This window comes from Lactuca saligna, chromosome 9, assembly GCF_052625555.1.
Source record: "Lactuca saligna cultivar CGN05327 chromosome 9, ASM5262555v1, whole genome shotgun sequence".
NCBI classification, from domain to species: Eukaryota; Viridiplantae; Streptophyta; class Magnoliopsida; order Asterales; family Asteraceae; genus Lactuca; species Lactuca saligna.
This window is the reverse complement of record NC_136425.1, coordinates 24,578,656-24,600,314: the sequence shown is the minus strand read 5'-3', so window position 1 is coordinate 24,600,314 and position 21,659 is coordinate 24,578,656. Positions and strand designations below refer to the sequence as shown.

The following is a 21,659-nucleotide window of genomic DNA, read 5'->3' as shown; positions in this document are numbered from 1 at the left end:
CAATATTACGTGCGTGCATGCCTTTGGAAAGCCAAGGATGCTCATGGTCTTAGTTAATTTCCGTGATTCCGTGAATAAAACAAGTACAAAGATATAGACAGGGTGTGACAACGTCTGATGATAAGTGTATGGTTTGTGGGTGCTTCATTAGTTTCAGTTACTGTCTGATTTGGTCTTTGGTGAGCCAAAGGGAGATCAAAGACCAATGAGTGTCAATTAGCTTGCAATCAATTTGTAAAGCATTTATGGAATATATGGATTGTGTTTATATTAATTGCAAGGCAAAATAGATTAAATAAAAACAAATCCAGTATCTTTTCCATCGATCGGATTAAAAGATTAATCAAGGTAAATTTCAACGATTAGGTAGTATAATCATACTTCTTGAATGTTTATTTTCTTTGTTTAATTTGGGGACGTATATACGTTGAATTGTCATAGTGAAACGGGGATATATATCTAGTCGAGGTTCGCGAGATAATTAATTCGGGAGAATTGACTTGAGTTTATGGAAGAAAACGAGCGAAGCAGTTAATTAATTAGTAAAATATACTAATGTTTATAATATGGTATACCACCACCAATGGGCATTTCAGTTTCGATACAACCACAAATATGTTCATTAGTCGTTATCATATACTTTTAAAAACTTGGGAAACTAGCATCTTACCAATAAAATCTTTGCTTAATCATGATTTATGTACAAGAAAACAATATTACAATGGATGCCAAGCGCTATTGGTTTCCTCTAAATGAGCTTTAGAGGTAGAGATGAGCAAAAACCGAACCGAAAATCGAAAAACCGAAAAAAATCGATATAACCGAAACCGAAAAACCGAAAACAAAACAATAACCGACGGTATAGGTTTGAATTTTACAAAAACCGAAAAATAACGATTTGGTTCGGTTTTGACGTATAAAACCGCCCATAAAAACCGAACCAACCAACATATATATTATTTATATTATGATTTAAACGTTTAGTTTTATACTTTAGACTTTATCTTTTTAATACTTTATGTTTATTTTCAACAAATTGTTAATGATGTTAAACTTTGATCTTTTGAACACTTTTATGCTTTTATAATATAGAATTCGTACTCTTTATTTTAGTATATTTAAAATAGATACAATACTATTTATCGTAACGTATTTTCACTGGGTTTGAACCCAAAAAATAGAAAAAAAAAAAAAAAAAAACAGAAGCTCATAAACCCACGGTTTAAAACCGAAAACCCATAAACCCAACCCGGAAAACCGAAAAATCAACCCATGCAAAAACCGAACCTATATGATTTTAAAAACCGGAAAACCGACTTTCTACAGTTTGGTTTGGTTTTAACCAAAAACCAATCCAAACCAACCCATGCTTAGAGGTGATAATTGTAACTAAACTTTGGTTACGCAAAATGAGTCCAGATAACTAGGAAGTCAATTTTAAGATTTACCACTTCCAAGAGGCTATGAAAGTTATAAAATTATATAAAAACATAAATCAATTTGTTAAAAAAAAAACCACATTTAAATCACCGACTATGTTAAGCTTATAGTTGAATTGAATTGACTTAGGAGCAACGTTGTACGAATTACGACTAGTTGTCGGTTAAACTCCCTAATCGGTATATGATCGACTACGTGTGACACCTGGTGATTAAATTATGCCTAATGAAATTGGCGATTCCGGTTATTTTAACACTTTGAAGAAAAATTATTTTAATAAAAATTATTGATGACATATTAGTGTTGTATTAGTCATATTAATTTATTTTGTCATGGTTTTAGTCTTATTTACCTATTTTTTTATATTAGTCGTATTTATTATTAAACCTTAACATATTTACAATTTATAGTTACCAACTAATCTCTAGTTGCTAGTAAATCAACTTAATTAGTATTGCATAACTTTTTTTTTTAAAAGGGAACTTCTCTAACAAAGGTTTTCGGGCCAGTTTTCTCGCACCGAGTAATCCTCCGCTGCAAACATGGGGTTGTCTCATGTCCTGAAGTCACTACAAGCGAACCTCCATTGACCACAAGGACTGAGTGGTTCTAGGATTTGAACATAGGTCAATAAGTTATCCACTATATCTTCCACATATCTTACCAAGTCACCACAATCCAAATGGTTCTGCACGACTTTTATAACTTTGCTTAGGAGGGTAACAAAGTTTTAAAAATTATAAAAAAAACATTCAACTTTATATAATATAAAAAATATCAACAAACTATATCATTTGTACTCACATGACCAGCAAAGTTAGAGAAATTACAGAGACAACCCACAACTAAGAAAAAAAAACAATTTCATCATAAATTCATTTTTTAAGCAGTTAAAACCAAAACTTTGTATGTTTTTTTTCCTACTTTTACCATTATTATCAATTATCACATAATACATATAAGATGAAAAAAGAGATAAATTTAATGTAAAAACTTTAAAAAAATGATTGCAAACTTATGGGTTTTTTTTTTATAAATTTTATTTTAAAGTAACTTAAAAACATGTAGAAAAAAGTAAAAATAAAAAACCTTACAAAGTTTCAATATTAATGTCTTGATGTTAGGATAAAACCATTTTTTTATAATTAACTTTAATAGTCATATGTCTACAAATAATATAGTTTATTAGTATTTTTTATAATAAACCAAATTGAATGGTGTTTTTTATATAATTTCGAAACTTTGTTATCTTTTTAAGTCATTTTCCCATAAAATTACTCACTCAACTATTAATCTACTATAGCTAGTAATAAAAAATGTGTTTTTTCTTATGAACAAGTGTATAGACTTTTTATAGACTCGATGCAAGGCAAGTTATATATATATATATATATATATATATATATATATATATATATATATATATATATATATATATATTATAAAAGAGGTATTTTTACTTGCATCATATGCATTTGAAACCTCTATACCTTTTCACATTTACCTAATTAAGACCAAGCAATCAAATAGCTTTTGAACTTATGAAACCTCGACAGTCGACACATTTTTCAATAACAAGCAATCGAAGAGTTTTTTAATTTATGATAACTATAATTCCTAACATCTCCTACTTCTATAAAATCTTATTTCAAGCTTCAATATGGTACTCCATCAATTGCTTCTCCAAACATGACATTTACGTATTTAGTGGAAAAGAGAGAAACCACCAAAGAATTTATCGATTTACATTTCTACATTTTCTTCTTTACCTCTTGACACCCTCATTCAGTTCCTCGGAGCCAAACAAATGATGGCTTGCTTAGGTGAACACAAAGAAAGTGTTGAGACTTTAATCAAGCATACATTAAACAATAGCTTTGGTATGGAGGTTTTGAGTCGACTTAAGTAGAAAACAATGTATTTCGTAAAGACGATGTACTATTTTCATATCGTTGTCTTATTTTATTCGATGAATTAATGTGATTTTTGTTTGAGATTTTGTAGGCATCGATGTTGGATTAATGTGATTTTTTGTTTAAGATTATGTTGGTATCAAAGTTGGATAAATGTGATTTTTTTTTGTTTGAGTTTTGTAGGCCTCGGAATTGTTGAAGGCATATTTAATGATTTTTATATAATTTTTCATTAGCATCTAATTAACAGCTACCACTCAATAGATTTTTAAATTATGATACTTAATAGTTCTTATGACACTAATTGATTAACATTGAGATATATATAGGTTCATAATGGTAAATTTTTATTAGAATGGTTTAAAGAGTTATGTGAGTGTTTGAGAGGTAGATTAGAAACTTCATACAAAAAGATTATCGATGGAGAGCATAAATAATAATAAAGAGGAAGATGATGATGAGAAGGAAATATGTAAGTTTATGGTAAGAAATATTGTTTCGTTTTCTTCTTTCTTATTATCTAAATTTATACTATATAATTATGATTTTGGTTGAAATGAAAAATATTATAAATGATGATGCTCTAATAATTGCCTCTAGATTCACATGAGCAGCAAGACTACTTCACAACAATACAAAACAAGAATGGATATAACTAGCGTAGTTCATGCTTCTTGATTTTAAAATTTTGGTGGTTCAATTTATTTTAAAGTTTTGCATTTTTTTTATAAAATTTATAATCATGTTCAGCAGGATCCCAAAATGAAGCAATGCAACTAATCATTTAAAGTGTAAAACCAACGGTCCATGTCGTATAAATTATAATGGAGTTTGCAAGATGGTGCAGGTTAATGTTCATTCCACTTCAAATTATATAACTAGAATTTTAAAAAGTTTCATTGGGTGTAATTTCTAGGATAATGTAATGGAGTGCATGTCGACATTTAATTTAATTTTATAGGTCTTCATGTTGTGTTGAATATTCACAATCGCTTACATGGAAACGGTCCTATAGATGACAACTATGTAGTTGATAAAACTTATTAAAATTTATTTTATTATATTCCATAAAAATGGTAAATTTGAGTTGTTGATATATCGACGAGTTGAAGAGACAACTCGGTGAGTTGGGTCAACTCAGGACGTTGACTATGACCTTTGAGCTTGGTTTTTGACTAAGTTTGACCTTTATAGGTTTTGGGGCATGTTTTATTGCAATTAAGGGAATTGTTTATGTTGTAGGGTTGAGTGGAGCGGATATTGGAGCCTCAACCTAGTCAGTTTGGGTGATTTAGGGATATCAGGTATGGCCTTGGAGAAGGTACAGGTAGGTGTGGAATGTAGTATTGGGTCCGTACTACTGAAAGCACATGACGTGTACCTAAAGCAATGACAGACCTGGTAGCTCTTGGGAGGATGGTTTGGAGGAATCCCTTTCAATTTCCTTATCTTGATTATTTGTGATATTTTCAGTTAAGGATGGTGATGATCACACGTGGTTCAGGATCAAGATCTGGATCGGGTTCGGGCTCTGGTGCAGATCCCATGGATGATAGGTTGCACGATCTTAGTGCAACCAAGGTTACTCGTGACATCTTTGACGCTACCCCGGTGTTTTTCGGTACTATCAAGGAGGGCATCATGGAGATCATGGAGAAGAAGCTCAGGTCCTTCCGAGCCGAGATTGTTTCAGGACAGATTGGGGCCCGAGCTCCCTCGTTTAGGGAGTTCAAGGCGTGTGGAGCGCCTGAGTTCTTCGGGTCTGGGATGCCATCACTAGCCGATGTTGGGTGGTAGACATGGAGAATGCCCAACTCATGAGTTTTTGCCTTGATGTGGCCAAGGTGGGGTTCGCATCTTGTATGATGAGGGACCAGGCACGAGACTGGTAGGAGGAGGTGACACATGAGGTGGGATCAGTCAGGGTAGCTGAGATGACATGGGAGGGGTTTGTGAGGAGGCTTGATCGGGAGTTTTCACCACCTATTGAGGTGCAGCGTTTGGTTAGAAAGTTCCAGGATTTACATTAGACTGTCGAGACTATGGTGGAGCTCACTACCAAGTTTCGGGAAAGGATACTTTTGGTTCCACATTACGTTGTGGATGAGGAGATGAAGAAGACTATGTATCATTCCATGCTGAGAGATGATATTCGTGAGTTTGTGAGTTTTTCGGTATGCAAGACCCTGAAAGAGATGGTGGAGAAGGTCCAGGAACGAGAGATTGAGTTGGAGCTCCGCACGAAGCAGAAGTCGGAGAAGATTCAGGTAGTAGTAGGTCAGGCCAAGAAGCCTAAGACCTCTGATCCTCCAAACGGGGGCCAGCAAGGTCGTGGCCGTTGTGCCAAGTGTAGTGAGCCACACAGTGGAGCCTACCGACCGGCGCGATCTGTTTGTTATGCTTGTGGCTAGTCGGGATTTCCCTAAGAAAGGATTGATTTGTTTCTACTGCAACCAGACCGGTCATAAGAAGGTCGACTGTACGGGGTTGGTTAGGGGGAGGAGGAGCTGTGGCGGCGCCTGCGCCTGCCGCGATGAGGATTATAGATGGCCGCCTGATCAAGGCAGAGGCTCCTGCAGTGAAGGGCCATGCATTTCAACTGACTAATGCGGAGGCTCTATCAGCGCCAGACTTCGTGACTAGCATGTGATTTCTTCTGGCTTGTTTATTTTATTGTTATGCTTATGTTATTTTGATTTTGTATAGGGGCCTTTCTGGTCAATGGTTTATCGGCTCATGTTCTCTTTGATTCGGGGGCTACCTGTCGTTCGTATCCCTTGCGCTCAGCAAGAAGTTTCAGGATGCTCCGGTGACCTTGGAGTCCCCACTTGAGGTGGAGATTACGGATGACCGCACTAGGAGTGCTACGGGGGTTTATCCGAGGAGCGTTCTGAATGTGTGCGAAGAGAGTTTTCCTATCGATTTGATTCTGATTCCTTTGCGGGGATTGAAGGTGATCACTGGGATGGATTGGTTGGGGCCAAATGGGGACATGATAGACTACGAGCGTCAACTAGTGAGAGTTTGAACTGCAAGTGGGGGAGAACTTATTATTCATGGAGTCTCGCATGGTCCAGATCTCTGTTCGGATGGGAGGGCTAGAAGGCTTCTACAGCAGGGTTATTATGGGTTCTTAGCTTATGTTTCCGACACGAGGGTTGAGGCCACACCAAATTTGAGCAACGTTCCATTTGTGAGAGAGATTCCCGATGTATTTCCCTAGTAGTTTCCAAGGGTACCTATGGATAGGAAAGTGGAGCTCCATATTGATTTAGTGCCAGGTATGGCTCCGATATCCAAAGCACCATACCGTTTAGCTCCGCCTGAGATGCAGGAGTTGTCTGCACAGCTTCAGGAGCTGCTAGACCGAGGATTTATTCGCTCGAGCGGTTCCCCGTGGGGAGCAACAATCTGTTCGTGAAGACGAAGGATGGGTCATACAGATTGTGTATTGATTGTCGGGAGCTGAACAACCTAACGGTGAAGAATCATTATCCGCCTCCGAGGATTGATGATTTGTTTGATCAGCTCCAGGGTGCATCTTGGTTTTCCAAGATTGATCTTCGGTTGGGATATCACCAGATGAGAATATACCGAAGATGGCCTTCAGGACTCGTTATGGTCATTATGAGTTTGTGGCGATGCCATTCGGGCTCACCAATGCTCCATCGGCATTCATGGATCTCATGAATTGGGTTTGTAGACCGATGCTGGATCGGTCTGTGATAGTCTTCATTAATGGTATTTTGGTCTATTCTAAGACCAAGGAGTAGCACGAGCAGCATTTGAGATAGGTATTGGAGACCTTGAGAATGGAGAAGATATATGATAAATTCTCCAAATGTGATTTTTGGTTGCGTAAGGTGCAGTTTTTGGGGCACATCATTAATCACACTACTAGAAAAACAACCTTTTACGACGCGCAAACAATGACACGCAGTGATTTACGATACGTAAAACCGTTCGCCCTAAAATTAATGTCATCTCTTCTAAAATTTGAAGGATAGAGGTCACGCATTTGTACGTGCCTTGAAATTAGTGTCAGAAAAGAAAAAAAATAAAAACACTGAGGGTGCTTATCTTAAATGGGTGTCCTCTTCAAATGTCGCTTTATATTTTTTTCTTAAACGCGCGTTTTTAAAGGGGGAAACGAAATTGTGTGGAATTCTAAAATTTTGAAGAACCCGCTTCTACCCTCTCTCCTCAGTATCTCCCTTCGTTCGCTCCTTCCTTCTCCCTCTAAACCCTAAGCCATCGCTAACGCCACCGCCATTGAACCTTAAAAGCTCAATCCGCACTTCACGCTTTTGTGATTCTCTCTTCTTCGGCTCTCTAATCTCCAATTTTAGTTTGAAAACATCTATCGACCTCGGATTAGAAACCCAAAAAATTAGAAAAGTCCACATTTCCGAGAGTGTTGGCGCCGGTGCTCTGGTGTACCTTGTCACCGTTTTATAATTCGTTCGGACCTTTAATTTTAGCAAACCCACCAGAACCCTAGGTCTTGGATTTTATGCTTTCACATCCTTCCTTCCCTAGTCGTATGATATTCTGAATCCTTATTTCTTTTCTCTATCACGAATGCCCCTCTATCGCATCGCTCTGCTCACCGTCATCGTCTTAGGCTCTTACGCCTCCATCGTGGTCTCTGTACTCATCGTATCATCATACATGCCGCCTCTTCTCTTCGTTATGCTCTTTTACCCTACGCAGGTAATATCATCAGTTTGTATGGTAATTGTTGTTCTTATTCCCTTCTTTTGTTGGTTGTCTGCTTCCATCTTGATATCAATTTTCTAACCACCCCACTATTCCAGATGGCCTCTGTTATGTTATCGAGTTGCCAATTTCCATTAGCTGGTAAGTTTTGGCACAATAGTTTGCACTCATCTTGCCTGTTCTCCTGTTCTCCTCTTTGTGTCTCTCGATCTCAGTAGATGTTCTTCATATTCTGTTGAATGATGTTTGTTTTGAATTTTGATTTTTACTATGAAATTGAGGGTTAGTTTAATGCAGTTCATAATTGTTGATATCGAGCCTACGACCTGCTTATTTTTACTTTTTCCTGGTCCCATTTATCTTACTAAACTATTTGCTTTTTATGTCTTTGATGAATCTTGATTTGTGGGAAGAGTTGTTTTGTTTTTTTTATGAACACCACCTGTTTGATAAATTTCCCCAATGAACAAGAAAAAGTACAATTGACTAATTCATCAATGGCATAAATAATCACTCTCTGATACAACATAAAAACTAAGGTAGAGATGCAAACGGGTTTAGGCATAGGGAGTTGAAAATGGAAATGGATGTTTATGTTTCTATGATGACTATCTTTTCATGTTTGAACTTGTTGGCATATGGGTTTATACATGTGCTAATGTTCGTGTTTCAAGTGTTGGAAGAAGGTCTGCATGAGAGGCTTTATAGGTTTGGTTAGGTGTGGACACACCTGGATCATTGAAGGTTACTGACCGTGAGTGTCCATTTAGTATCTTATTTAGTTCCATAACATGTTCATTTTATTTATAATGAAGCTCCATTTTTGAAATGATTAATGAAACAGTTAAATGTTGTAATTGTTTGACCTTGATTATAGTGGATGATATTGATAAAGACAAACATGATGCAGAGGAAGAAGACAGGGTGGATAGTGATGATGAGAGACAAAAGAAGAAGAAAAGAAAGAAAAGGTAAAATCAATTTGACAAGCTTACCTTTTGTAGTGAAAAATCAATTTGACAAGCTTACCTTTTGTTGTGAATGCACGGTTGCCTTTCTATTTTATGCTGCATGAATCTTAAGGGAATCGGAGAAGAACTATGTTCTTGATGAAGATGACTATGAGCTTCTTCATGATAACAACATCACTGGATTTCGACATCCAAAAGTCGTGAGTCTCTTGCTCTACATTCAGATGGTTCTTCAGCAATTATCTTTCATTTTCTTCTTCAATATTTGTCTTTCATTTTTTTAATAAAAAAATGAACCTCTCCTCCTTATATTATATTTATATTTATGTTAGTCCTGGGAAGGATGAAATTCAGCATATTGCCCCTGAAGATGAGAAAAGAACGTCCCACAGATAAAGGCATATCTTTGCTGGTCAAGACACAATATATATCTCCTCTTAGCACCGACGCCACAAGAGTGGTTGGTTTTAAGTATTTTTTTCATCACTACCCATGTCAGATGACGTGGCAGGTACGGCCGTTGACTTTTTGACTTTTGGTTGAGAAACTCCTTAAGGAGTCTATTCTCTTCTTCAAACGAACACAACTGCTCAATCAAGAAGGTGATCTTTGATGCAATAGGAAAAGGGTTTGACTTTCTTCTTGTAAGGTCAACTTCGTTCTTCATCTTTTCCACGTCAGCAGGGCCAGGTAAGCGTTTTTGGAGAAGTGAGTGGAGTCTTTGTGCTTCTATTTCCAGTTGTGCGATCTTGTTGACACTTCCTAGGTATTGCTTATGTGCCATGTCAGATGTTCTTCGGTTAAATTCTCTCTCTTCGTTTCTGATCTCAAGTTCTTTTTCTAAAACTCGGATTTCATAACTTAAAGAAGCATTCTCTCTGAGTTGACTCCAGTTAACCAACAACATTAAATGATAATCTAATTGAGCTTTAACTGAGTGTAGTTCGTTAATTAGCTTTTCCTTTGATGAAAGAGCGTAAATTAATTGACTGTTTTCCAATTCTAGTTTGGAAACTTTCTTATTTAATTCAGCTTTCTTTTTTTCATGTTCATTTGATGTTTTCATTAAATCATCATGTATCTTTTTTTCCTCTTCTTCACGAGCAAAACGAAGTTGAAGCATACACTCATTTAATGCTTCTCTTTGTTGTGTAGCTTTGTCTAGTTCTTGTTTTAGTGCTAAAACTTATGATTCAGCTTTATCCCATCCTGTATATAGTTTAATCAATTATAATTAAACTCATGGAAATAAGATTATAAATAAAGTACAATTTACAAATTACAAGTCACCACCTTGAACAGCTGAAAGATTTTCATCTTTAAGCTTCAAATTTGTCTGTGGTTCCACTGTATTAGTTAAATTTGTTTGCAATTAAACATGGTTAGAATATTAAAATACTTTTGAAGGGCATGGGGTAAAAAGAGAATGAATGAGTAAGAAAAGTATGCTTTTATGTTACCTCATCTTCACTCCCTACGTTTACTCTGTCAACTGGAATCATTGTTTTCTCTGTAGATGTTTTCTTCCAAGGCCATGACTTGTGGTCCATCCCTTTGGTCAAAAGTTCAGAAGTAACTTAAATCACATACAATCTGCAACAATCAAGAAAAAGATGCATAAATGAACTTATAATCAAGATTCTAGCACCGATGCCACGCCACTAGACTGGTCATCAAAAAATGAACCTCTCCTCCTTATAACATTTATATTTTCTCTCAAAATTGTTTTCAAATTTTTTTTCTTTGCAGTCTTTTACTGAACAACAAGCAAAAGAACTACAGGAAAGATGTGGTAACACCTTAGTAATCATTATCGTGTATAATCATGATTAACATTTTGTCCATAACTTTGATTAAAATTTGAGATTAGTTTTATCAGATCGATATCAAATCCTTTTCCTTGACCTGAAAATCAAATAATATAAAAAAATAGAAAAATATGGTGTGTGTTGTTTGATTATTGAATAATTAGTTACCATCACAGTCAATACAGTTGAGCAAAATTTCACCAACTCTCAATTGTTCAACAGCTTTGGCAAGCTCATATGCTCCAATTGGACGACCCTCTCTTCCACCATTCACCTGTTAATTTACATTTACATAATAAACAAAAAATATTTTTTTTTGGTAAAATTAATGAGTTAATGCAGCAACAGACACCTACAGAAAGAATATTCACATTTACATACTATGCATTAATTGTTGTTCAACTTTTGTCTTTGTAGAAATCTGAGGAAAGCACTGGTCCTCCGCCAATAGATGAAATAAGTATAGATGAGGAGAGTACTTGGATTCCTCATCAACTTCAAATGGGTGTGGTATTGTTTGGCAGATGAAGCGATAGAACAACTGAAGAAGGGCATGACCTAGTAATAGTTAAGGATGACATCATGCATTTTTTAGAATTTATGCATGTCCAGATGCATGAAAAATATGATGAGGAAGTCGACTGTGGAATTGATGAGCATGTATTCATAGTAAATTTTACAAACAAGGAGCTTCACATAGCTAACAATGTTGAGAACTTAAAAAAATCAACTCCATGGCATTGATTTTCTAATACTCATGTTGGTTTTGGTTGCAGTTGTTAGGGTTCACAAAGCTGTAATGCGGAAAGGACAATCTTAGGATTCAGGGTAGAAAATCAAGATTCTAAAAGGAGCATGTGCTGGATTCCACAAAACTAATATCTATGCTACATTGGAATACATCGTTCTTGAAGGATTTCAAGGGGATGCAGGTGAAACATGGATAATTTGCAGGTGGACTATCATATTGTTAATATCATCTTTATTTTATTCTATCTTTTTAGTATCTGACAGTTTCTTGGTTCAAATTTACAATTATAACCCTCTTGTTTGGAAATTGAAAGGCAGATTGAGGTGTCAGAAGAAGATGGCTGTCTCCTTGAATCTGCTAATGGAAATCCCATTTTTGTTTCAAGGAAATCTGAATTTGTACCTATAAATGGCATTGATTCTGGAAAGGTTAGGATTTTTTTATAACCCTAGGGCTTGTTTCTTTATTTTTAACTGTTAACCTAGTTGTCCTTTTTTTTTTTTTCTCCCGACTCCTCCCACGTTAAAATTGATGTTTGACTTTGAGATGCCCAATTCTATCATGTGGTGCTGCTGTTGGTGTGGACACTTAGTTTAATATCTTTTTTTACATTTTATATTTCTTATTTGTTACAGATTAAAATTACTCCTAAACAAACTCAAACTGAACAAATAGATGATGGAATAGCAAAAGATGTAGAGTCTAAGAGGACTAAAGAAGGTAATTCATGTATATATATCATATGTGTGTATCTGACGTATTAGCATTTGACTAATCCGATGGAAAGAATTTAAAATAAATGTAGCTAAAAACGGTTGCATTACATACTACTTCTTAAAATATAGTTTTTATATGAAATATTATGTTGAGTTTCATATGTTTTCACGTGAACCATGTGATATTTTAGATGGACCAGTGTTCAAGGGGGTAGTCAACTACAAGTATAAACATCTGCAGTTGGCAACAAATAACTTTAGTGAAGAGAATAGTATTGGGCTCTGCAATGGCAGATGTTGTCATTGATGCAATGATTGCAGAAGCACCAAGGCGTGAAAAGTATGTTCTTTCTACTTCTTTTTACTCACTCCATTTTCAAGGTACACTTTGACTTTTAGAAGTCAAAGTAACGTATAATATACTCCAGAATTGCCATAAAAACATCATGTTTCAAAGAAGAAGATGGTAGATATGAAAATATATAATGTGCACAGGTGGCGATCCTTCAGGTTACTACTCGTAACACATCATCCAGGTGGTTTGTCCCCTATCTTTTTTCCCCTTATTTATAATATTCTCAGTTTTCTATCTGATTTCTGATATTTATATATTTATAAAATTTCCAGTGATATGCTTTCTAGGAATATGTAGGCAAACTTGTCTTCATGGTTGCCAAGGAGAGAGGTGGCTCCTCAGGTAAGCAGTCAAATTTGAGTGTTGTAGCAATGCTGCATTTTTAATCTCCTAATTTTATTTATTTATTATTTTTAAAATTATCCAGAAGAAAATAGTAGGTTTCCTGCACGTGGAAGGACACTAGGTGCAACCCAAACAGAAAGAGTCTCCAGCAATGCTTCTCCTAACTCAACCCTACAAACAAGACTCTTGGAAAGTGGCAATAGACCTGTTTATCCTTCAACTCAGGAAGCAACTACAAGAAATGATAGAAGGTATTATTAGTTATTACAATGTGTGATGTAAAAAATTGATATTGCTATTTATTTAATGTGTAAAGAATTGTAAGTACGTTGCTATTATGAGTAAAGAAATGGAAGGAAGTTGGTATTATGGGTAAATAAAAAAAGTAAGGCACATTTGGTTGGTATTTTGAAAGTTAGTTTGTATTTAAGGTAGGGAGCGATAAATACAGATGCCACAGCAGTAGTACGTGTTGTATCGGATGAAGAGATCCAAAAGCTTGTGGCAATGGGTTTTGATAAGGCAAAAGTAAAAACAATTACCCTCCTTTTTGTTGTGTAAACAACACAGAAGGTTCTGGATATAAACATAACTATCTCGACACTTAAAAGTTTTTAGAGAGTTGTACAAATGTTTCAATCATATCTTGCTATATTTTTTTACAGGTTATATTTTATGAACATGAAATTATTGTCGGTGCTTGTGAGTCCCATGAGCAATACAGGAAGCTCATGATATATTTGGTGATGTGGATGAGCTATTGAGGCAACGCAAGTTTTTTGTAGATATACTAATGATGGAAGCAGCTAATAAAGGAAATGGAAGAAGCCTCATGAAATAGATTTTTTGTATGAAACACAGTAGATTAGATGAATGAAAATTAATATATTGTAAGAAATAGAATTGTATGACATTAAATTTTATGCAATGGATTGTATTTTTGAATATGGTATTTTATTTCTATTATGAGACATTAAATGCAAATTTAATTTGAAAATTAGTAAATCTATAAATAATATTTTTTTTAAACATTTAAAATTATGATACGCAAAAATGTGTGTCATCTACATTTATGACATGGCCTTTCTTCACAGGGGCTTTAATGATACGCAATGCGAGTCGTAAATGCGCGTCTTAAGGTTACAACACGCGAATGCGTGTCGTTTTCCTTTATGACAGGGCCTTCCTTGATACGCACTGCGTGTCGTAAACGCGCGTCGTAATTGCGCATCATAAATGAGCGTCGTAAATGCGCGTCGTCTATAGACGACGCGCAAAAGCGTGTCGTCTCTCTTTATGACAGGGCCTTCCTTGACGCACATTTGCGCGTCGTCTGAGCCTTTTACAACGCGCAATGAGCGTCGTAAAAGGCTGTTTTTCTAGTAGTGTCAAGAGGGTATTTTGGTCGATCAAGCCAAAATCGAGGCAATAATGCGTTGGGAGGTTCCAAACAACGCATCCGAGATCCGGAGTTTCTTGGGTCTAGCAGGGTACTATCGGAGATTTATCAGGATTTCTCCAAGATCATCATACCCTTAACCCCATTGACCAAGAAAAATGTGATCTTTCGGTGGGGTCTATATCAGCAGTCGGCATTCGAGACCTTGAGGCGTAGATTATGTGAGGCCCCAATTTTAGCACTACCCGATGGATTGGATGACTTTGTAGTGTATTGTGATGCTTCTATTTTGGGATTAGGAGCAGTTCTAATGCAGAGGGGGCATGTTATTACTTATGCTTCGAGGCAATTGAAGTCTCATGAGGAAAATTACCCCACTCATGACCTAGAATTAGGGGCAGTGGTGTTTGCCCTCAAGATTTGGAGACATTACTTGTATGAGGTCCAGTACACCATTTTCACTGATCATAAGAGTCTGAAGGATTTGATGGATCAACAGAATTTGAACATGCTACAGAGAAGATGGCTCAATGTAGTAAAAGATTATGATTGTGAGATTTTGTGCCATCCCATGAAGGCCACTATGATGGCCGATGCATTGAGCTGTAAGGTGGAGAGTGCTCCAATCCGAGATGTTTGCCAGAGGATGAAGGTAATTTCACCTCTTTTAGATATGATCAAGGAGGCTCAGGTGGAGGGACTAAAGAAGGAGAACTGGAAGGTGGAGAGGATTTAGGGACAAATTCGACTTTTTGTTCAAGACAACCAGGGTCTATTGACCTAGTTTGGTAGAGTTTGAGTACCGGCTTCTAGGGGTGTAAGGCAAAAGATCTTGGAGGAGGCACATAAATCCAAGTTTTCTATACATCCGGGGACCATGAAGATGTATCAAGACTTGAGATTGAGTTATTGGTGGCCATGCATGAAGTGGGATATTGCATGGTTTGTTGAGCGGTGTTTGACCTGTAGGAAGGTCAAAGCCGAGCATCAGAGGCCCCACGTCAAGATGCAGTCGCTACCTATTCCCATGTGGAAATAGGAAGAAATTTCTCTAGATTTTATCACGAAGTTACCTAGGACGGCTCGGGGTGTGGACTCCATCTGGGTTATTGTAGACAGATTGACCAAGAGTGCTCATTTTATTCTGATCTTCGAGAGTATTTTCGTTGAGAAGTTAGTAGATATTTATGTGCGGGAAGTGGTGGTTAGGCACAGGGTGCTAGTGTCTGTAGTTTTGGACCGCGATGTTCGTTTCACCACCAGGTTTTGGAGGAAGTTTCATGAGGATTTGGGAACTCAGTTGCATTTTAGCACTGCTAATCACCCCCAGACTGATGGTCAGATTGAGCGGACGATCCAGACGCTTGAGGATAAGCTTCGGGCATGTGTATTGGATTTCGGAGGGAGTTGGGATACTTACCTTCCACTAGCAAAGTTCTCATACAACAATAGTTATCATGCTAATATTGACCGACCCCTGTTTGAGGCGCTTTATGGTCGGAGATGCAGGACTCCAGTTTGCTAGGGGAAGGTCGAACATCGAGTGATGGGGAGTACCAAAGTAGTACTTAATACGATCGAGATGATTCAACGAGTTCGTGATAGGCTTCAAACAACACAGAGCAGGCAAAAGAGATATGCGGATAGGCACAGATTGGACCTTGAATTTCAGGTCGGGGATATGGTACTCATGAATGTGTCACCCTGGAAGGGTGTTATTCGGTTCAGGAGGCAGGGCAAGTAGGGCCCTAGGTTTATTGGCCCTTTTTGGATTATCTCCCGGGTGGGAAAGCTTGTGTATCAGTTGGAATTGCCTTAGGATCTCGGGCAAATCCATAGTACATTTCACGTTTCATAGTTGCTGAAATATGTGGAAAAGGCCATTGCGATTCTGGAAAGAGAAACGAAAGCCCTCCGGAACAGGGAAATGAAGCTAGTAAAAGTGCAATGGTAGCACCGAAGAGGCTCCGAATGGACCTGGGAGCCGGAGGACGAGATGAGGAAGCATTATCCGAACCTTTTTGCATCAGCAAACATCGAGGACGAAGGCTAGTTCAAGTGGGGCAGATTTGTAATGCTTGGTCCAGGTATTATTCATTTCTTATCATTTTTTTAAGGTTTTTGGCTGGAACTCAATGAGTTGGGGAGCTCCAACTCGTTGTGTAGGAATCTTATTGGCCGCAGAGTTTAAGGATCCAACTCGACGAGTTAGGGTACCCCAACTCGAAGAGTTGACGGCGAAATATGAAACCCTAATTTTTGGGTTTTGCACACTATATAAAGGACTTAAACCCTCTTGGATGTCCTCTTTATTAGCCTCCCTTTCCAGAGAAACCCTAGATTCATATTCCATCTTGCATCTTGAGTGTGGTGTGCTTAAAAGAGTGGTTTTTGGGGATTCTTGAAAGGACCCTGAAGGTGAGAACATCTAGCTTGAAGGAGGAGCTTTAGATCTAGAAACTCTTCTTCAAAGGCAACATTTTTGAGGTATAAAGTCATCACCTTGTCATGTATTCATCTAGATCTCATGATTTGAAGTCTAAGCATGATTTTGGGGGGGTTTTGGTTGAGTTGTCAAAAAGATGTCGATTCCAGGGGTTGTGAAGCTAGATCTGACCCCTTCATGACCTCTTGAAGCTTATAGTTGAAAACTTTATCGGTCCCCATGTCCCATACATGCAATATGTCCATTATGAAGTCATAAATGAGCCTTAGAGGGTATTTCTAGCATGCATAGACATAAAGTTGGAAACTTTGTGTGTTTTGCTTACCTTGGGACATCAGATATGTGTTTTGGGAGGTTGATATGGGAGTTATAGGGCTTAATGGTTCAAGACTCTCTTTAAAGAACCTAGGGTCTAATTTTGACGCCCTTCTGGATGGTTCTTAAGGGTTCGGTTGGAAATTTACCCTTTTAGAAATCATTTTGGAAGAGATCTGAGGTTTAGGGCCCTTGGATCTGTTGGAAACAGCTTAATGCATTAAGAGGCAGAATTTCTGGCCAAATCGGCGAGTTCATTGGTGAACTCGACAAGTTGATGGGATATTTTGCAATCTGATCAGACATTAGGGAAACTCGAGGAGTTGAAGAGACAACTCGGCGAGTTAGGTCAACTCATGATGTTAACTTTGACCTTTGACCTTGGTTTTTGACCAAGTTTGACCTTTATGGGTTTTGGGGCATGTTGTATTGCAATTAAGGAAATTGTTTATGTTTTAGGGTTGTGTAGAGCGGATATTTGCCTCAACCTACTCATCTTTCATGCAATTATTAAGGTGAGTCTTCTCACCACACTCATGGGTCGAAGGCACCAAGGTCGGCCCATTATTTGATATGATATGTTTGTATTGTATGGGAAATGGTATGTTATCTGATTTACTTGTGGGCTTATGCGAAGACCATGGGGGAGCCCATGGCACTTCTCAAGACCATGGAGGGAGCCCATGGCATGAGGATATAAAACGATGGGAGTAGCCCACGACATTCCATTGAAGACCATGGAGGGAGTCCATGGCAAATTGTATGTATATGTATGAGCATGACATTATGTGATTATCTGATTTATGTGATTGAGAAACTCACTAAGCTTGTGCTTACAATTTATTTATATGTTCCAGGTACTTCTATTGATAAGGGAAAGGGCCTGACTTGATGACGAGGCATGCATTCTCTGCCATTTTCACATTTAGCTCTTTGTAATATGAATTTTCAAATAACATGGATATGTATTGGGATTTTTATATTTACTATGGCTGAGGTTATGAAAATAAAAGTTTAAAAATTGTATGAAAATCAGGTTGTTGCATAAAACAAGCGCAACTGAGAAGGTTTAGAAAGCACCCTGCGCTCCAAGAAAAGCGTGTCGCTGTTTGGCTTTATCCAATAGGTACAACTTTTGTGTTTTTATAGAAAACAAATATGTAGAATGCAAAAAACAATTAACGATTAATAGGGTACATGAATCCTATAAAAGATCTATGGCATACCCCTTGATAGCAACATACAATGAACAACTAAACTAGCATAACCATAGTATAATTCAAAATTTTCAAGGTTTAAGGTTACATACCTTTTGATTTGTTATTGCAAACAAATCACACCAATCCTTGTAGTTAAAAAGCTTGGAAAGACTACCACCAAAGAGATGATGCCTCTAATGGTTTGTACCCAAACCCTAGCAACAAGTACACAAAAGGAGAAAGGAGAGAGTAGTGGATTTCCGGTTATGATAGGGTTAGAAGAAGTAGTCGAAAAGATGAAACCTTTAGGAGATATTTATAGGTGAATGAGGTATCCTTGGATAACCCTAATTTGAATATAATAATAATATTTCAAATTAGGCAGGCATCCAATCCATTTACTTATCCTCCAAGGCTACCTAAAATCCTTAGAAGACCTCCACAAAACCATCCCCTTGTGGGAGGTTCTGGAAGCTCTCCATTGTTCAACTTTTAAACAATGTCACATTTAGTCCCCATACTTTTAATTAATTTTATTAATCCCAAAATTAATTCCAAATTAATTATAATTATTTCTAATTAATATATTAATCATATAATACATTAATAAATTATCTTCTCTCTCCGGACGCAATTCTTCTCAGTTGCTAGTTCTAAGGACAACCCAAAAAGGACTTTGATTTTATTTCAAGAACATACCAATTTAGTTACTGACTTAGACACCCTAATCCAACAAAAATGTCTTAATTCATTAAGTCAATCCCCCAAATCACATATCTAAACTCCCACAAGGTCTAAATGATCATATTTCCAACTTTATCCATTAAGACTTTCCAAAACAAACAAGTTCTAAAGTTTAAGTCCAAAAATGCACTTTTAACAACTTAATCTATTAAGTCTAAGCCTCCAACTTTCAGATGTGAAACAACATGATGCTAAGATGGATAAAGTTTCCAACTTTATCCATAATAATGCCACAACTTATAAGATCTAGACTTTAATACACCAAAAGGCAACATACTTTGCATAGCCAAGAGAACAAGCTCCAAGATGCCAACTTTATAGACTAAAATGGTCCAAAACATACTTCTATAAACTTAGAAGGATCTAGAGTCACCTTAACTCGAAGCTCATCACCAAAATGGGGCCAAAAGTGCATAACGTAGACAAGTAAGAAGATCTAGAAAATGAAGAGGAAACCTTGAAGCTTTATACTCACAATGGTCCAAGAAAGATATCAACTTGTTGGATCTACACTTTCTCCTTATTTCAATGCTTCAAAAAGAAACTTGATCTCCCAAAATGATTCTAAGGCTCAAAATGAGGAAGAGAAAGAGTTATGGTTTCTCTAGAATTCGTTCAATGGTGAAGGAGGCTAAGACATGACACACCCTAAGGGTTAATGGCACTTAAATACTCCCAAAACACTAAAAACGTGCAGCCTACTAGGCCAAAAGTTTGTCATGTGTATACATGGTGCTCTGTTCTTTTTGCAAAAAACTTATGATTTTCCAGTTTTCAACTTCAATGTCAAATAATCATAACTTTTTCATTTCAACTGCGATTTTGGTGATCTTTATATCATGAAGGTATTGACGAGCTTCACAATTTTATCCAATTACTTTTCACTTAAATCATACTTATCTTAATTTATTGAGACATTCAAAAGTCTGAAATGAGAATTTTCTGAGACAAAATGTTACAACTCTCCCCCACTTAAATTAGATTTCGACCTCGAAATTTGTCCTTACAAGCTACTCTTAAAACATCCTCTAAACCTCTTGTGGGTTTTTCTAAGTCTACTCCCTTCTGTACAAACCAGTGCCATCTTGAATGTCGGAATCTATAAATACAATCACAATGATTTCCAAAATCAGATGCATACGCCAAACCCGACTGGAACCCTCTGATGGTCGAATCCTCATCTGTTGTACCACTTGAAAGATGCTATAAGCAAACACTGTCTTCCGAATCAAAGTTCAATTCAATCCTTAGTGAGAAATACACGACCCACTAAAGGACGAACACCAACATATCACAAGTAACCACATCAAGAAGAGTTAACCTCCTCATCCATAATTTATAGACTCCAAGATCATGTCTGACTTCCAGGCAGACAAAGCCACCCTATACGTCAACCATGCTGACCAAAAAATCATAGATCTTATCTAACCAAATCCTCCCCTAGCCTCATTTCAAGTTATTGATAACTAGAGAAAGGAATTTACGATCAACTGTCATAGCTGACAATCTCACACTCAGACGCAAAAGTAAACACCAAACAAAAGCCTAACAAACATATAAACGCACCTTGCCAACAAGTCTCACAAAAGATAATACATAAATGGTCCTTACCCACGGGTCTCACCCAAGATAACATACACACGAGCCTAAAGCCCCGCACATGGGTCTCACCCAAGATAACACAGACCTCACCCAACAAGGGAAGTTAAACAAGTCTAAACATAAATATGGATCTAAGAGCCCTTATGCCTGAACAAAGGAGCGCCTAAAAAAAGAAATATGGGTATGCCTCAAACTAAGTGAAGGATGTGGTTCCTTCCATGGTCTTACAATAACCCCTATAGTGGCCTATAATAGCCAGCGGGCCCCACCTAGCGGTCTACTTCATGGGAAAGTCAGATCCTTGACTGGCGCTTTAGATTTCCCTTTAAAACGGCCTAAATACGAATATTAATAAGCCTTACTATTCATATTTATAAAGTTTAATTGTTATAAGTTTTTATCATATTTATCAATAATCCCAAACGAAACTCTGACACATAGCTGATAAGAAACAACCAGATAAGATCGTATCGGAGGTAGGATCCGTTTGACATATAAAGATATACTATTTGAAAATTCCACTTTAAGCACCTCACTAATCTTACCTTATCATCATTCCCATAAGTAGATCAGTTAGTATAATGACTTTTATTACTGATAGATCTTGTTTATAAGTTTGTAATAACGATTATAAACATAAATATAAGCTATACTTAAAGCACATGATTCATAACTCAACCAACAGGTTGATTGACAAAAAAATTCGACATTATGCAGGAAGAACTTCGAAACCAAAAGCTACATTTCTTGAAGCTCTTTGATGTTACATATCTTTGCTACTAACATTTAAGAACCACTAGGTTTGGGCCCTGGGGCCTCGGCAAAGTTTGAGAGTGATTGGAAGAAGTTTGAGCAACAAATGAACAATAAAACACTCAAATATATAGCCAAAATAGAAGGGCGTGCCACATCATGTCTACATGGCAAAATCGCATG

The 21,659-nt window shown here is 37.0% G+C and overlaps 1 protein-coding gene across 5 annotated transcripts; it reads left to right on the top strand.

Moving 5' to 3' along the window:
• The first annotated feature begins 8,669 nt into the window (after positions 1 to 8,669).
• LOC145017832 (uncharacterized) lies at positions 8,670 to 13,911 on the top strand. Of its 5 annotated transcripts, none has more exons than XM_078975788.1 (10): positions 8,670 to 8,826; positions 8,983 to 9,043; positions 9,156 to 9,243; positions 11,269 to 11,805; positions 11,920 to 12,030; positions 12,238 to 12,322; positions 12,510 to 12,854; positions 12,946 to 13,015; positions 13,101 to 13,269; positions 13,684 to 13,911. In XM_078975788.1, exons 4-7 carry the CDS (start codon positions 11,791 to 11,793, stop codon positions 12,623 to 12,625), a joined length of 327 nt encoding a protein of 108 aa, XP_078831914.1. In that variant the 5' UTR covers positions 8,670 to 8,826; positions 8,983 to 9,043; positions 9,156 to 9,243; positions 11,269 to 11,790; the 3' UTR covers positions 12,626 to 12,854; positions 12,946 to 13,015; positions 13,101 to 13,269; positions 13,684 to 13,911. The 5 variants fall into 5 exon arrangements, with proteins under 5 accessions (XP_078831914.1, XP_078831915.1, XP_078831916.1 ...); XM_078975789.1 differs by lacking the exon at positions 8,670 to 8,826 and having other exon boundaries at positions 8,920 to 9,043; positions 11,269 to 11,418; positions 11,628 to 11,805; XM_078975790.1 differs by lacking the exon at positions 8,670 to 8,826 and having other exon boundaries at positions 8,920 to 9,043; positions 12,510 to 12,658; positions 12,814 to 12,854.
• The last annotated feature ends 7,748 nt before the right edge of the window (positions 13,912 to 21,659 follow it).

Excerpts from the sequence above, each read along its gene's own strand:
- LOC145017832 (XM_078975788.1), top strand. Across the intron at positions 12,031-12,237 it reads ATGGCATTGATTCTGGAAAG|ATTAAAATTACTCCTAAACA; the intron begins GTTAGGATTTTT and ends TATTTGTTACAG. Across the intron at positions 12,323-12,509 it reads GTCTAAGAGGACTAAAGAAG|ATGGACCAGTGTTCAAGGGG; the intron begins GTAATTCATGTA and ends GTGATATTTTAG.